At 38.6% G+C, this 15,906-nt stretch overlaps 1 protein-coding gene across 1 annotated transcript in view; it reads left to right on the top strand.

Annotated features, from left to right (window-relative positions):
• HUWE1 (HECT, UBA and WWE domain containing E3 ubiquitin protein ligase 1) overlaps window positions 1-15,906 on the top strand; it is a 147,838-nt gene that overhangs the window by 62,034 nt on the left and 69,898 nt on the right. The window contains exons 16-23 of the mRNA XM_017894320.1: window positions 2,683-2,789; window positions 2,982-3,159; window positions 4,281-4,372; window positions 5,376-5,587; window positions 8,260-8,287; window positions 11,999-12,082; window positions 12,413-12,589; window positions 15,286-15,531. Of these exons, the coding sequence (XP_017749809.1) occupies window positions 2,683-2,789; window positions 2,982-3,159; window positions 4,281-4,372; window positions 5,376-5,587; window positions 8,260-8,287; window positions 11,999-12,082; window positions 12,413-12,589; window positions 15,286-15,531 (1,124 nt within the window). The remainder of the gene's footprint in view (window positions 1-2,682; window positions 2,790-2,981; window positions 3,160-4,280; window positions 4,373-5,375; window positions 5,588-8,259; window positions 8,288-11,998; window positions 12,083-12,412; window positions 12,590-15,285; window positions 15,532-15,906) is intronic.

The raw sequence follows: 15,906 nt of genomic DNA, 5'->3' as shown, positions 1-15,906 counted from the left end.
TCTCCTCTCCTCTGTAACCTTGGCTTTCCAAACTCTCTTGGGTTCATTTTCAGTTCTATTGAAGTCCATCTGTGGGTAATTTTTAAGGTGTTAGACTTCTCTTTCAGAAGTTGGTGGCTGTTTTCTTCATTGTATTCTAATGCTACATTATTGTAGATAACCGTGGTGTCAGACTGGTTCTTGTTCTTATCTGTGTGTATTTCCTACTTCTTTTTTTTTTTTTTTTTTTTTTTTTTTTTTTTTTTTTTTTTTTTTTTTTTTTTTTTTTTTTTTTTTTTTTTTTTTTTAATTTCTCTGATTCCTTTTCACTTTCTCCTGGAAACCCTAATTACCTTTTTTCCCTTTTTCAGTTGCTTGGTTCCACACACAGCTGATTGCTCTGTGCGTGTATATACCCTTTAACTCTAATTCTTGGTTATCAGTGTTTGTATGTAGGGGTCCCAGTGCACAGTGTCGTTGCAACCTCTTTTTTTTTTTGAGACGGAGTCTCGCTCTGTCACCCAGGCTGGAGTGCAGTGGCTGGATCTCGGATCACTGCAAGCTCCGCCTCCTGGATTCACGCCATTCTTCTGCCTCAGCCTCCCGAGTAGCTGGGACTACAGGCGCCCGCCACCTTGCCCAGCTAGTTTTTTTGTATTTTTTAGTAGAGACGGGGTTTCACCGTGTTAGCCAGGATGGTCTCGATCTCCTGACTTTGTGATCCGCCCGTCTCGGCCTCCCAAAGTGCTGGGATTACAGGCGACCTCTTAATAAAATAACGGGTTTGTTGTCTTAGTAATTGCTTGTAGAACACTAATTTTAGTTTTTAAATACTCAATTTTAGTGGCTCTATAGAATTCATACATTTCTACAAATGTAAGTCAATCGAGGGGAGTGTCATATACCAATAGGAACCCCAAAAAGGACTTAAATTTTTCAGAATTTTATAGCCCATGAGGGAATCCCAAAGGCCATTGGAAACTGTTGGTCCCCGGTAATTGCTATATATCTGCCATTCCCCTAGCATTTGGGATAAAGGAGAGATGCTGTATTCACCAACTTGAATAGAAAATCCTCTGGTTTCTTTTAGATCTTAGGCATCACCATAAACAAGTTTGTTCTATGTACGTGGTTTATGGGTGTTGTATGTATATTCCTCTTCGTCAGGTTTTTAAATCAAAGTTATTGTAGTCTTATGAGTTTGGAAGCCTTGTCTTAATTATTCCTGGAAGGTTTAATAAAACTTTTGGCTTGGTGCCTCTCTTATTACCTGGATTTTTTTTTTCTTTTTTTTAGCTTTTAAAAATTCTAGAACGGGCGCGGTGGCTCACGCCTGTAATCCCAGTACTTTGGGAGACCGAGGCGGGCAGATTGCCTGAGGTTAGGAGTTCAAAACCAGCTGGCCAATCTGGTAAAACCCCATCTCTACTAAAATGAAAAAATTAGCCAGGCGTGATGGGCGCCTGTAATCCCAACTATTCAGGTGGCTGAGGCAGGAGAATCATTTGAACCCAGGAGGTGGAGGCTGCAGTGAGCTGAGATTGTGCCACTGCACTCAAGCCTGGGTGACAGAGTGAGACTATGTCTCAATAAAAAAGAAAAAATTCTTGTTGTTGGTCTAATCTGCTCTGCTGTCACTTCCTGAGATTTGATTTTTATGACATTTTCTTATTAAACTATACATTTCACTTGTTGGCATACACTTTGTAGAATATATTTTTCTGTATCTAGTTAAATCTCCTTTCTCATTCCTCACGTATATTACTGCTCTTTTTTCTAATTTATATTATTTCACCTGTTGGCATACACTTTGTAGAATAAAGTTTTTTTTCCTGTATCTAGTTAAATCTCCTTTCTCATTCCAAATCTATATTACTGCTCTTTTTTCTAATTTATATTGTTGCTCTTATTTTCCATAGGTTTATAAGCTTTTCCAGTGTCTTTGCAAAGCTAGATATTGGCTTTGTTTATCCTTTTTGCTTTTGGTTTCAGTGAATTCTTTTTTCTGTTAATTCTTCATAGCTTATTTGGTTACTTTTTAATAAATGCCTTAATGCTGTACTATTTCCTCTTGAGTAGAGTTTTTCCCATGTTCCAGAAGCTTTGGTAGTTGTTACTGCAATTTCTAAATATTATAATGTCAAAAACTGGTCAGATTAATACCCAAGGACTCTCACATTGCTGACGATAGTTTAAAATTGTTGTACGAGGCAGTTTATCTATTTTCATCAGTTAAGCTTGCATTTGCTTTAACCCAGCAAACCTACATCATAGATTTTTTTCCTGTTAAAAGCAGACAAAAACGGATATATGTTTAGGTTTATCATTTTCACAATTGAGGACTGATTTCTGTACATGTGGTACATGCGTTTAGTGGAATAGTAGGCAGCCATTCAAAATGAATGGGTCGTTGTATCGGGAGAGTACATTATACAGTATAACAATTGTGGGGAAAAGCAAGATATATAAAACAGTGTAACCTCATTTATGTAAAATATGCCCATAAAATCCTGGAAGTGTAGTCACTAGATTCTTTATAGTGATGAATCTCTGATGGAACAGTATTACGATCTTTCATAGTAAGCACAAGGGTTTAAGTTGCTATACATTGAGCGTGTATTTTTTTTTTTAAGCTTTTGGTGTTTTGTTTTCAATTCCTGTGAGGAATCTCTCAGTTTTCCATATTTTCTCATCTTTTTTTAGCTACTGAAGTGGTGACTGTGTTTGTATTTCAAGAACCATCACTGCTCTCCTCACTCCAGGACAATGGATTGACAGATGTCATGCTGCATGCACTGCTTATCAAAGATGTAAGTCTTTTCTGCTACTCTGTAAAGAATGTCTTAGGGAGTGAAAATCCTCTCTCTTCTGTGTGTAGTGTTGAATCTAATTGGGACCTGGTTGTCAAAACTGCTTCCGTCTCAGCCTGATACGCATGGCCGGATATTCCTAGCATCTACACTCTTTTAGATGCATTCAAGCTCACTTTGTTTTCTCTCTAGGTTCCTGCTACCCGTGAAGTCCTTGGCTCCCTCCCAAATGTATTCAGTGCACTCTGCTTGAATGCCCGAGGTCTTCAGTCTTTTGTTCAGTGTCAGCCTTTTGAACGCCTCTTCAAAGTTCTTCTGTCTCCAGATTATCTCCCAGCCATGCGGAGGAGGAGAAGTTCTGATCCCCTTGGTAAGTTAAGATTTATTTTATAGTAGAACATTGATTTAATTTGCAAGGAAACTCTTCCTTGATCTCTCTCATCATTTTACTGATTAGGTTTGCTGAGTTTAATGGGGATTATCATCGTACATTGTATTGTAAGTTGGAAGGAATACTTCATCTTTAGCTTCTCTGCTCATAATATTTCCATGCTTCTCAACAGTTCACCATTGCATTGTCATGGTACTGGTAGAAAACAGGTATTAAGAAGCAGTGGTAGATTTCCAGGTTCACCATCTAGTCTGCAGCAATGAGAAATATGGAGTCCTGAGGTGTTCATCTGGTAATCTGGTGTTCTAATGTCCAACTCTCTAAGATAACAACACATGGATAGTTTTTTTTTACTCAGTATACTTGAGACCAGATCATTGAGAGATTATTAGCAAGAAGGTAGGGCTCCAGAAAGATTACAGTTTTCAGAAATGTACTTTGTACTTTTCAGCCTCTGCTGTAGCATTTAGACACCATCATTCTTAACTGGAGCAGCCAGAGGGTTAATGGTTTGTACATCTTTCTTCTCTCTCACTCTGTAATACTAGTTTAGATCTTGACAGCAGAGATTGCCAGAGTAGAGTGCAGCACACATAGTTACTTTAAAATAGTTTACTAAACTGATTCCTTCCTTTCCCCAGTAATTTGGGGATAGGGGCTGGGTATAAATTCATTAAAGAAGCTGTGGCATTAGAAAATCACAACCAAAAAAAATAGAAAAAAGAAATCACAACAGCCTGGCCTGGCACGGTGGCACACACCTAGCACTTTGGGAGGCCAAGGTGGGCAAATTACTTGAGCACAGGAGTTTGAGACCAGCCTGGGCAACATGGCCAAATCCCATCTCTACAAAAAATACAAAAATTTCTCCAGGCATGGTAGCGCACACCTGTAGTCCCAGCTACTTGGAGGACAGGTGGGAGGACTGCTTGAGTCCAGGAGATCGTGACACTGCACTCCAGCCTGGGTGACATAAAGTCTTTTAAGAAAATCATAACCAGGCTCAGTTTTTTCTTTCCACCTTATGTTGGTACAGAAAAGAGCCCAAGCTCTATTTTCTTCAGTCTTTCTAATTCTAACAGTTCATTTTTTGCCTTAAGGGGATACTGCATCCAACCTGGGGAGTGCTGTCGATGAGCTCATGAGACATCAGCCCACCCTTAAAACAGATGCAACGACTGCCATCATCAAGGTAGAAAGTGATAAGGATGTGATCATGAGCATGAGAGAGCAGAGAAGGGGAAGGTTTTAGAAGATTTGGCCCACTGGAGGTCATTAGGATTCTTGGGCTATAGCTATAAGAGCATTATGTCTGCCTCATTGTTTCCATGTCCTTAGGTTGGTCCTTTATAAAAAAAAAAAAAAGGTTGTCATTTTAGTTCATCTTAGAAAGAAGTCTCTGTTAAAAGTTTTTTAGCCTGGGTGCAGTGGCTCATGCCTGTAATCCTGACACTTTGGGAGGCTGAGACTGGTGGATCGCTTGAGGCCAGGAGTTTGAGACCAGCCTGGACAACATGGTGAAGCCCCGTTTCTACGAAAAATATAAAATTTAGCCGGGTGTGGTGGCGTGTGCCTGTAGTCCCAGCTACTCTGGAGGCTGAGGCAGGAGTAATCACTTAAACTCGGGAGGAGGAGGTTGTAGCGAGCTGAGATCATGCCACTGCAAGACTCTGTCTCAAAAAAAAAAATTTTTTTAGGTTGAGAATTGTTTTCCTTAAAATTTTTTTCCATTTAATGTAAACCTCTATATAATGATTTCTTTTATGTATTATATGGACAAGCAGACATGGCTTAGATTAAGTTTGTAAAGTGTATTGCCCTTTCTAGTATCTGTTTGTTGATCCCTGTGGCTGCCCCCCACCCCACCTTATTAGCTCTGCCAGTTTCCTTTTAGAATTTTTATTGAAACTAGTGTATAAGTTCCTGGTGCTTGGTGAATTGGGAAAGGGAGTCAGATTCGTCAGTCGCTTATACAGCCCTGTGACCCTCAACAAATTACTTAAGTTTGCAGCACTTCTCTTCCCTTGTTTATAAAATGGAATTAATGACCATATTCTGGGAATGATGTATATAACATGTATATGAAGTGTTTTGGCAAATATACAACACATAGAAAATGCTCTAAATATGTTATCTGTCTCCTCCTCCCCATTCCATGATTACTAATAAGTAATCTTATTTCCTGTGCCTTTCAGTTACTTGAAGAAATCTGTAATCTTGGAAGGGACCCCAAATACATCTGTCAGAAGCCATCAATCCAGAAGGCAGATGGCACTGCCACTGCTCCTCCCCCAAGGTCTAATCATGCTGCAGAAGAAGCCTCTAGTGAGGATGAGGAGGAAGAGGAAGTACAGGCCATGCAGAGCTTTAATTCTACCCAGCAAAATGAAAGTGAACCTAATCAGCAGTAAGTGTTTACAAAACAGATCCTCTAGCCGTGTAATCTTGGGCATGTTATTACCTCTCTAAGTCTTAGTGAACACTTTCATCTATAAAACACAAGAGAGTTGTATTAGATCATTTTAAAGTTCTTGCTGGTTCTAAGAGTGTATTAGTTTTCCTTTTTTGACCCTTGTGTGTTATTTTGCTTTGGTATTTAATTGTATTAGTTGCATTAGGAAGTGATCTTTTTTAAAAGAAATTTTATTTATTTATTTTAATTTTATTTATTTATTTTTTTGAGACAGAGTTTTGCTTTTGTTGCCCAAGCTGGAGTGCAATGATGTGGTCTCGGCTCATTGCAACCTCCACCTCCCGGGCTCAAGCAATTCTCCTGCCTCAGCCTCCCGAGTAGCTGGGATTATAGACACCCACCACCACACTCGGCCAATTTGTGTATTTTTAGTAGAGATGGGGTTTCACCATGTTGACCAGGCTGATCTCGAACTCCCCATCTCAGGTGATCTACCCACCTTGGCTTCCCAGAGTGTTGGGATTACAGGCGTGAGCCACTGCACCCGGCCAGGAAGTGCTCATTCTTAAAAGCTGTTGATGAAATTGAATCAGAATTTGGTCTGTCAAGTTAATGGACTTTGCGCAGAGACCTTATTTTCCCTTTGTTGATTTAATATTCCACATCATTGACTGATTGATTTTTTTCAGGCACGTGTGAAACACATTGTACTTTTGAAGCCTGTCTCCTAAGAAGTCCTTAAGGGGTGTGTGAGGATTTGTTGTTGCTTGTTGTTTTTTTATTTTTGTTCATTTTGTTACTATTTGTTCGTTCCAGATTAATTGGAAGGCTTTGGAATTTACTGTATGACTGTAAACAGTCAAGAATTGAGTTCTTAGATGGAAGCAGGGAGTTTGCTTAAAGGCTGCTGACTGTTAGGAGGTAGTCCACCAGGCTCTTTGAGCAGTATTCACATACCGGGGATGAACTGTAACTCTATACCTGTAACTTTTAATCACCTGCATGCTGAAAATGGGATTGATCCTTCTGGACAGTCATGTACTCACTCATTTAATAAGTACTCTTTTATTGTGTAGGTAAGTCATTCTGAGAAAAGCTTGAGCATTTTAGGCACAAATATGAATGCATTTGAGCTGGTCCTGAATGGTACCTTGGAACTTAAAATTTAAGGTGGAGTAGACAACAGGAGCAAAGGCCTAGAATCCAAAACTGGTATGTCCTCTTGGAACTCTAAATAGTAATGAGCCTGTGGGTGTCAAGTGTTTTAAGGAGAGGCATTAACTACTAAGTATATTACTTTGTTGAACACATACCTTAGCCTGTCTGAGAAGGCAAACCTACCTTCATTCTAGCAGCACCTTTTGTTCTCTTTTAAGTGTTCTTTTCCTAGGAGAGGAGGACACCCTGGAAGAAAGCATGACATTTTTTTGTAGACGAGTCTTGGTACTTCCTTTGTCACACCCTTGAATGTCAGTGACCCTACTGGAGTGGGGTTCCTTTTCCTGGCTACAAATAAGGGAAAATTTTAAGACGCAGGTGGTAGTGATTTTAAGTCAAGCTTATATATATATTCATTTGCATGTGACTTCCCTACCTGGACATTTTCCGGATGCCTTACATCTGATGTGCCCAGATTTCAAGCTGTCACAGTTAATCAGCATTTTCTTCACTACCCTCATTTGTTTACCCTCCTTTCCTTTCTCGGGATATCATGTATCACTGTGTTCTATCCACAGCCATCCCCATTCCCATATCACCTCCTTTTCCATCCACCAGACTTCTGTAAGGCCAGTTCAAATGTCTTATTCTTGAAGGAGTTTTTTTTTTTTTTAAGCTTCCAAATGAGAAGTCAATCTTGTGTTCTCCCAACAGTTTTGTTAAAATTATTCATACATGTTAATGGTTTTCCTCACTCACCTGTAAGCTCCTCAAGAGCAAGACATTGCCTCATTCACCAGTATATCCCTATCACTTTGTATAATAGTAGGTAGTCAGTAAGTTTGAAATGAATAAAGAGCCTTAAATTAAGGATTCCCGAAGTCTTAAATGCTTGGAGAGCTAGGCCTAATGAGACGTGAATGAAAATGAAGAGAAATTAGAAATATAAACCCAGTAGCATTAATATTCTACCATAGTGATATTTATATGTAACTTCTAAGATGCAGAGTCGGACTCTAGTAGTTACTAGTATCAATCGTTTTCTACATTCTGGATGCTCATCACTACCTCATTTGTGTAATCCAAGAGTCTCACAGATGTTGACACATGTATTTTTTCACTTCTGCCATCTTCAGAAGCCTAGATTGGGTCACTAAGTAAATTATTAGGGCAGGAAGAAAAAGCAAGACACTGTCTAAACTCAGCTTCATTTTGAAAACCACAATATATTAATAGCAAAAGTTCTTTTATCTTCCATCCCAGGCAGTTGTTATGGGGGAATTTTGTACTTTCTCACAATATGGTGAAAGGGCTTAGAAAAATTGGGAATATGTGTCACGCTTCTCCCCATAAGTCTTGTCCATCCCTTCCTCTAAATTCAAAGTTCATCAGTGGAACTTCTGAATTTCTGTTTCCCATGCTCTCATGTTTTCCAATGCCTTACCCACACGTAAAATGATTAACTCTTATCTTTATTTTATTTTATTTATTTATTTATTTTGAGATAGAGTCTCACTACATCACCCAGGCTGTAGTGCAGTGGCACGAGCTCAGCTCACTGCAACCTCCGCCTCCTGACTTCAAGCAGTTCTCGTGCCTTAGCCTCCTGAGTAGCTGGGATTACAGACACGTGCCACCATGCCTGGCTAATTTTCGTATCTTTAGTAGAGCTGGGGTTTTGCCATGTTGGCCTCAAACTCCTGGCCTCATGTGATCCACCCACTTCGGCCTCCCAAAGTGCTGGGATTACAGGTGTGTGCCGCCGCACCTGGCCAATTTAACAGCAGTTTAAATTCAGGTATGATTTCCATACAGATTCTGCATTTCCAGTTTCCCTGCCCAAAATTGAGGCAATTTCCCTGTCTCAAAATCTTACTTCTGTCATATTATTATGTCTATTCCAGAATATGTTTAAATAAAATGATCATATAAAGTCTTATGTGTATATTATATCTGACGTATATTCCTTCTTATATCTAGCTTCTTTGTTCGATGTGTTTTGGAGATTCATCCATGTTACTGCATCTGTCAGCAACTTGTTACTTTTCATTGCTGAGTAGTATTCTGTTGTGTGATAATTGTGTAGTGATTATCCATTTTCCAGTTGATGGACTTAGGTTTCTGGGTTTTTTCCAGGCTTAGACGGTACCCTTTCCTTTTTTTTTTTTTTTTTTAACACAAAATCAGCAGCTAGTATTTGCAAATGGCGTTTGTATTTACTCTTGAAATACATGGTTTTGTGCTGGAGATCTGGAGTACGGAAACTTAGGCACTATAGTCTACCCCAAATACATGGGGTGCCTTTCTACATTCAGACTCATTCACCACAAGTAGTTCTAAATACCTGTCTTTTGCTCCCTTTCTTCTGCCGTCTAAATTGTTTGATCTCAGAAAATCTGATATTGCTAGGGATGAATATACTTGCCAGTAAGTAACCAGGGTTTGTAGTTGGTGCATCACGGTTCACTTTGTGGTTGATTCCATTAGTGTTCCTAGCTTACCACCCACCACTCATGAGCAACTTCAAAGAAATGGGCTATATAAAGTCTTTGTGATCGTTAGAACTTGAATAGCAATTGTTTGGACTTTAAAGGCAATGAGTGCAGAGACGCAGTTGTTCCCTGAAATGTGGCCCACTGGGAGGGCTCCTTCATCAGAGTGAGCTGTCTCCTCAAAAGCTGGAGGAAGCACCTGACCACGCCCCCACCCCGAAAAACCCCATGTACATCATAATATGACACTAAATTGAAATCCTCCTTTACTTTTGATGGGGGCATGGGCTGGGGCTCCACCACCATAAATACAGAAAATTGACCAGAGTTTGGCAATGTGATTTGTTTGGGGAAAGGGAGAGAAACAGGAAGTTTAGGACTTTTCTTGAAATCAGTTGGTAAGTTGAGTCCTGTTGGAAAGAGTTGATTGTTTTGATTATTCCTGTACGGCTTCTTGGGCCTGAGAGCCAAAAGATGAGGGTAAGGAGAAAAGTGATACTGAACAAATTTATTCCTGGAATTATATTAAGAACCACTATTGGTTTGCTTTCTCTCTGTTCTTCTCCCCAGTTTCCATGTAGCAAATAAAGGGGGCATATAGGTCTCATTTGATTTTACTACTTAAGCTCTTTGCCATCATATCTGGCTTCTTCAAAGGGTTGGGTGTCTCTGGGCTGGATCCACACCTGCACTCCTTATTGATAGAGGTGGATCTATAGGTAATTGATATAAGTAACATGGAATGCTGCAGTGGTTCTGAGGAGGAAATTAAAGTTTTGTGGTCTTCTCATGGAATCATTTCAATCTTGCCTTATAGGTATACTCCCTTTCTACAAAGTTCTTCCCCACATTTTTCATTGAGGAGGTTCACAACATCCTACCCAAACCCTGGTTCTGGGTATTTTTGTCACTGAAGTCATTCATAATGCCTCTCCACTCTCTCCTGTTCTATATTCTGCTGCCAAATGTTCTTGTCCCTGGCAAATCTTTGTTTACATTTTGTCTTGCTTAGAGATGAGAACTACTAGCTTCTTGCCAACTTTCTTGTCTTCTTCCTCTACCTCTCCCTGTGTCTCTGCCCCATCCCACTCTCCTGCACCCTGCCTAAATCTGTTTCAAGGGCCTGTGTCCAAAATGCTCCATTTTCTAAAGTATTTGTTCCTTCCTGGGGTTTATCTTAGAGGTAATATTTTGTTTCATTACAATATACTATATGTGTATTTTTCTGCATTGAGCTGCATTTTCTGCAGCTATGGTATGTTATAGCCTTCTCATCTGCTGTGCAATATTGAAGCAACTGAAAAGACAAAAGACCTGATCAGTTTTTCGATAGTTCAGGAACTGTCATATGCAAATACCAATTGTTAGGCTAAGGAGGCCTCAGGTGTATGAATCTTTGAACAAAATTAAATTCCTATTTCCTACTCTCCCATAACTTTTAAAACGTGATGCAAACACACTCATATGTTTAAGATGTTTCTTTAGTCTAGGCCTCTTCCATTCTCAAGCAAGAATGTTAGCCTTTTAACATTGACAACATATTCTTTAAACTGTTTCATAATGGACTAAATCTCCTCCCAAACAGTACGCTCTTGCAAAGGAATAGATAGTTTTCCTTGCTGATGTATACCAAATGTTGAGTTTAAAGACGCCTTCGGTTTCCCCCCTTATGCTTTCAAACCTTAGCAGCGCTAGGAAGGTAGATTCAGGATTGATTCAGCTGTTCTTTTCCCTGTGGTATATGAGTCTAAAGGGGCTCATCTCTACCCATAAGCTGGGAAGTAAGGCTGCAGTGAGCCTGATTGTGCCCGTCACTGCACTCCAACCTGGGTGGCAGCAAGACCCTGTCTCAAAAAAAACTGAGCAAATAAATAGGCAAAGACCTAGAATTTTATACCGTACCTCTTCTCTGTTCTCTTAATACTGGTATTGTGAATTTCTGTGTAACTCACTCTTTTCGTCCCCTAACAGGGTTGTGGTACAGAGAACGTATTCCTATTCCCCTCATGGATTACCATCCTAATGTAGGTAAAGATTCAAACACAGGCAAACTGGGCTAAAGGTGGTTTGTATGCTTTTCTGGAAAATGTGTGGCGTTATCAGAGTCCAGTAATTACCGTATTTATTTTAATTGGAATCCAATTAAGAGGAGAAGATGTGCCACCCTTTTGTTTTTTGTTCTAGACTGTTGCAGAAATTAGCCAACATGACCCCATTATTTTTTATTCCGGATTTTTTGATTCACTGTTACCAGCTTCATTATTGAATCTCCAGACAGGATTCTGAACAGGTTTGGTTTTTGCCAGTACTGGTACATGCTGATCATCCCAAATCCAAAAATGCTCCAAAATTTGAACCTTTTTGAGTACCAGCATAACCACGAAAGGGAAATGCTCACTGGAGCATTTTCAGCCTGAACCGTATAATGCAAATATTCAAAAATTAAAAATCTGAAATATTCATGGTGCCCAAGCATTTCGAATATGAGATATACAACCTGTAACATGTTTTCCCAAACGTGTCCAAATTATATTTTCCCCTTTTTTTTCCCCATTACTTCAGGAGTATCTCACCAAAAAAAGTGAAGGAGTTTGAATTTTCCCAGAATTGTTTACAATAAGGGAGAAACCTCTTAGCATTTGTTTTAGGCCTTTAATCACTTCCAAGACTTCCAGAGATAGGTTTCTCTTTGTGCTGTGTGTTTATTGCCCACATTTTACTTTTTTACTCTTAAAAAAAATTCTGTTTGAAACAGGACTCTTCCAGAGTTCAGCGTTTTCATTTGCATTATAAGCAACATTTGGGGGAAATTTCCATGATGTTTGCCTACAGGAGAAAGGTAGGCAAGGAGCACTTAAATAGCAAATTAAGAATTGACATGATTGTACCACTAATTCATAATGTGGCCTGAGCAAGTCATAACTTCTCTGTTATCTACAAATTATCTGACTCTTGGTGTGCTTGAAAATGTAGATTGGGCAGAAATCGTAGATATTCCTTACTTCCTGGATGTTTTAGAGTCCATATCATAAATCTGGTTTATCTGAGGTTTTGATACTTTAGAAAACACTGATATCATGACTAGAAGGCTACCCCATCCTTATTCCAGGCTGGCCTTTTAGTTCCACCTGTCAGGCTCTAACTTCTTTAAAAAATTTTTATTACCTAGATGAAATTTGTGGAATCTATTCTGAGCAACAATACAACAGATGACCACTGCCAGGAATTTGTGAATCAGAAAGGACTCTTGCCTTTGGTTACCATTTTGGGTCTTCCCAATCTGCCCATTGACTTTCCCACATCTGCTGCCTGTCAGGCTGTTGCAGGTGTCTGCAAATCCATATTGGTAAGAAGCATCTGGCCAAATGTTTTCATTTCTTTTGGAAATCAATTTTGCGATACTTCTGTATATATGTTTTACTGTGGTCTCCCTTCAACTAAAAAATAATGAATAAATTTGTGTTATGTTGTATAAGTGAATTTTGTGGCTAATATATAGTGTGCCATGTTATTTTTCATTGAAAAGTCAAAGTATGTTTTCTTTGTTCATCAGTTTGGTATGTAGTTCTACATCATTAGAGTTTATTGGAGGGAAAAGTGTATCTCCGAGAAAGCTTTTCTAGTTGGGTTTTATTAGTATGTCACCCTTCTTTGTTATAGGTGCTTTTTAAACACATTTTATGTTTATGGTTATGTTTAACCATATGTTTTCCTCCCCTTTCAAGCTTGATAGTTGTGTATTAAGCATAATTGACATGTAGTTCATTGCCGATATTTAATTCCCCCCTTTTCAAGCCCGATAGTCATGTATTGTAAGCATAGTTAACATGGTAGTTCATTGCTCATGTTTTGCCAAAAATGAAGCTTATTTTTTCATAGTGGTAAACTACACATAACATGAAATGTACCATCTTAACCACTTTGCAGTGTAGAGTTCAGTAGTGTTATGTGTATTCATATTGATGTGCAGCCAATCTCCAGAACTCTTTTCATCTTGCAAAAATGAAATTTTGCCCTTGAACTTCTCATCCTCCCTTCTCCCCAGCCCCTGGCAACTACCATTCTACTTTTTGTCTCTAAATTTGACTACTCTAGGTACCTTGTATCAGTGGAATCAGAAAATACTTTGTGTGTGCGACTGACTTTTTTCACTTAGCATAATGCCCTCAAGGTTCAACCATTATGTAGCATGTGTCATAATTTCCTTCCCTTGTGAGGCCTAATAATATTCCATTGTGTGTTTATACCACATTTTGTTTATCCATTCATCTGTTGATTGACACTTGGGTTGCTTTCACCTTTTGGCTGTTGTGAATAATAACGATGCTATGAACATGGATGTATATATAACTCTTTGAGACTCTACTTTTAATTCTAATTTTCCCACATCCTAACCAATACTTATTTTCTGTTTTTTTGATAATAGCTATTCTGGTGGGTAGGAAGTGTATCTCATTTTGTTTTTCACTGGCATTTCCCTAATGCTTAGTGATAACAAACATATTTTCATGTGCTTGTTGTCCATGTATATATCTTCTTTGGAGAAATGTCTATTCAAATTCATTGTTCTTTTTTAATCGTGTTATTTGTTTTATTGTTGAGTTGTAAGAGTTGTGTATTCTTATACACATATTAATACCTGATATTAATCTCTTCTCAAGTATATGATTTGCATATATTTTTCCTGTTCTGTGAGTTGCCTTTTCGTGGTTGTCTTTTGATGCACAAACATTTTAATCTTGATAAAGTCCAGCTTCTCTTTTTTTGTTTTTGTTGCCTGTGTAAACACCTGTGTTTTTAGTGTCACATCCACTGAAACCATTGCCAAATCCAGTGTTTTGCAGCTTTCCCACTATGGCTTCTTCTAAGAGTTTTATAACTTAGCTCTTATATTCAGGTCTTTGATCCATTTTGATTAGATTTTTTATATGGTAAAAGTCTGTCCTTTCCTATTGCATGGTCTTGGTGCCTTCGTCAAAAATCATTTGACCATATATATGTGAAGATTTAATTCTGGGCTCTCTATTCTATTCCATTGGTCTTTATGTCTGTCTTTATGCCAGTATCACAGTTTTGATTACTGTAACTTTGTAATAGAAATCAAAAGAGTGAGACCTCCAAAATTTTCCCCAACTTGTTTTGGCTATTTGGGGTCCCTTAAGATTTCATATAAATTTTAGAAGGGATTTTTCTATTTCTGCAAAACCAAAACAAAAAACAGCATTGGAATTTTGATAGTGATTGCATTAAATCTGTGAAACTCCTTTATTAGCTGGGCTGCAGAGTGTAAGTAATTCCTGCTGAATGAGAAATCCATTTGCTTACAGACTTGGAAAGATCCATAATTGTGACGTGACTTCATTTAGCTTATTTTGTTTTACTCTTTGAAATACTGAATTAAATGCTGTTCAGCAGAGAGAGAGGAAAATATCTTTATCCTACCTATAAGATACTGTGGAAGGATAGATAGATTTATTTAAAACCATAGGAAGGCACATGATTTCTCCTATCTTTGCATGGCAAGTGATGGTGTTTTGCTGTCAGATTTTTCCTCCAGACTTGAGAGGAAATCACAAGGGACGTATAATCCTTGGGTTGTCTGATAAAAACAAATTGCCTACCTGATTCCTATCTCAGAATAATCTCTCTTGTTTTAAGAAGAAAAAAACTGTAATAGTGATTCTCTTCCATGCTTTAGAACTTTGCCTAACATCGTTTCCTATCGAGCAAAATTTGGAATTAATCCTATAGTGTAGAGTCCTTGCTGTAACAGTATTCAGTTAAAAGCTTATTCATCATAAGCTTTTAAGTGTTATTGACTCACCAAGTTTGAAAGTAGTATGTTGCTCAAGAAAGAAATGTTAAGTATATTGTACCTGACTTCATATTTGGGTTCCACCATTTACCAGGTGAGAGACCATGGCCATATCTAAAATCTGGGAGACTTCCATTTAATTGTCCACTTCTGTTGTGACTATTAAAAGACATGAAGAATTTGAAGTTCATTGTATATTAACACTTTAATTATTCTTCCTGTTTCAGACACTGTCACATGAACCCAAAGTCCTTCAAGAAGGTCTCCTTCAGTTGGACTCCATCCTCTCCTCCCTGGAGCCCTTACACCGCCCCATTGAATCCCCTGGGGGCTCAGTGTTGTTGCGAGAACTGGCTTGCGCAGGCAATGTTGCTGATGCTACCCTCTCAGCCCAGGCCACACCTCTGCTGCATGCACTCACTGCTGCCCATGCCTACATCATGATGTTTGTTCATACTTGCAGAGTTGGACAGGTAAAAATAATCTTAGGGGTGAACATATTAGTTTAAAGGCGGTGAAATATTTAGGGCATACACTTAGCAGGGTTACTGTGCTTGAAAGGAGGTCTGCCTGAGGTAGCAGCTGAAAGAACAGTTTAATTTAGGATGAGATTTTTTTTCACTGTCAAAAAGTTGAGTGACTGTATAATTTATTATGTGAAGTGGACTTTCTTGAGAGCAAAACAGGTTATTATAGACAAACATCAATTGGGTATTCATCTGGCCTTAGTAATTTCTAATCTTCCCACGAGTCCTAAAAGGTCTGATAATTGGATGGCATAGGTAGGACATTTTACCAAAGAACTTTTAAATCAATAGTAATTAACAAATTACTAAAATTTTCTATAT

This window comes from Rhinopithecus bieti, unplaced genomic scaffold, assembly GCF_001698545.2.
Source record: "Rhinopithecus bieti isolate Rb0 unplaced genomic scaffold, ASM169854v2 scaffold_26020, whole genome shotgun sequence".
NCBI classification, from domain to species: Eukaryota; Metazoa; Chordata; class Mammalia; order Primates; family Cercopithecidae; genus Rhinopithecus; species Rhinopithecus bieti.
This window is presented reverse-complemented; position numbering and strand designations above follow the sequence as displayed.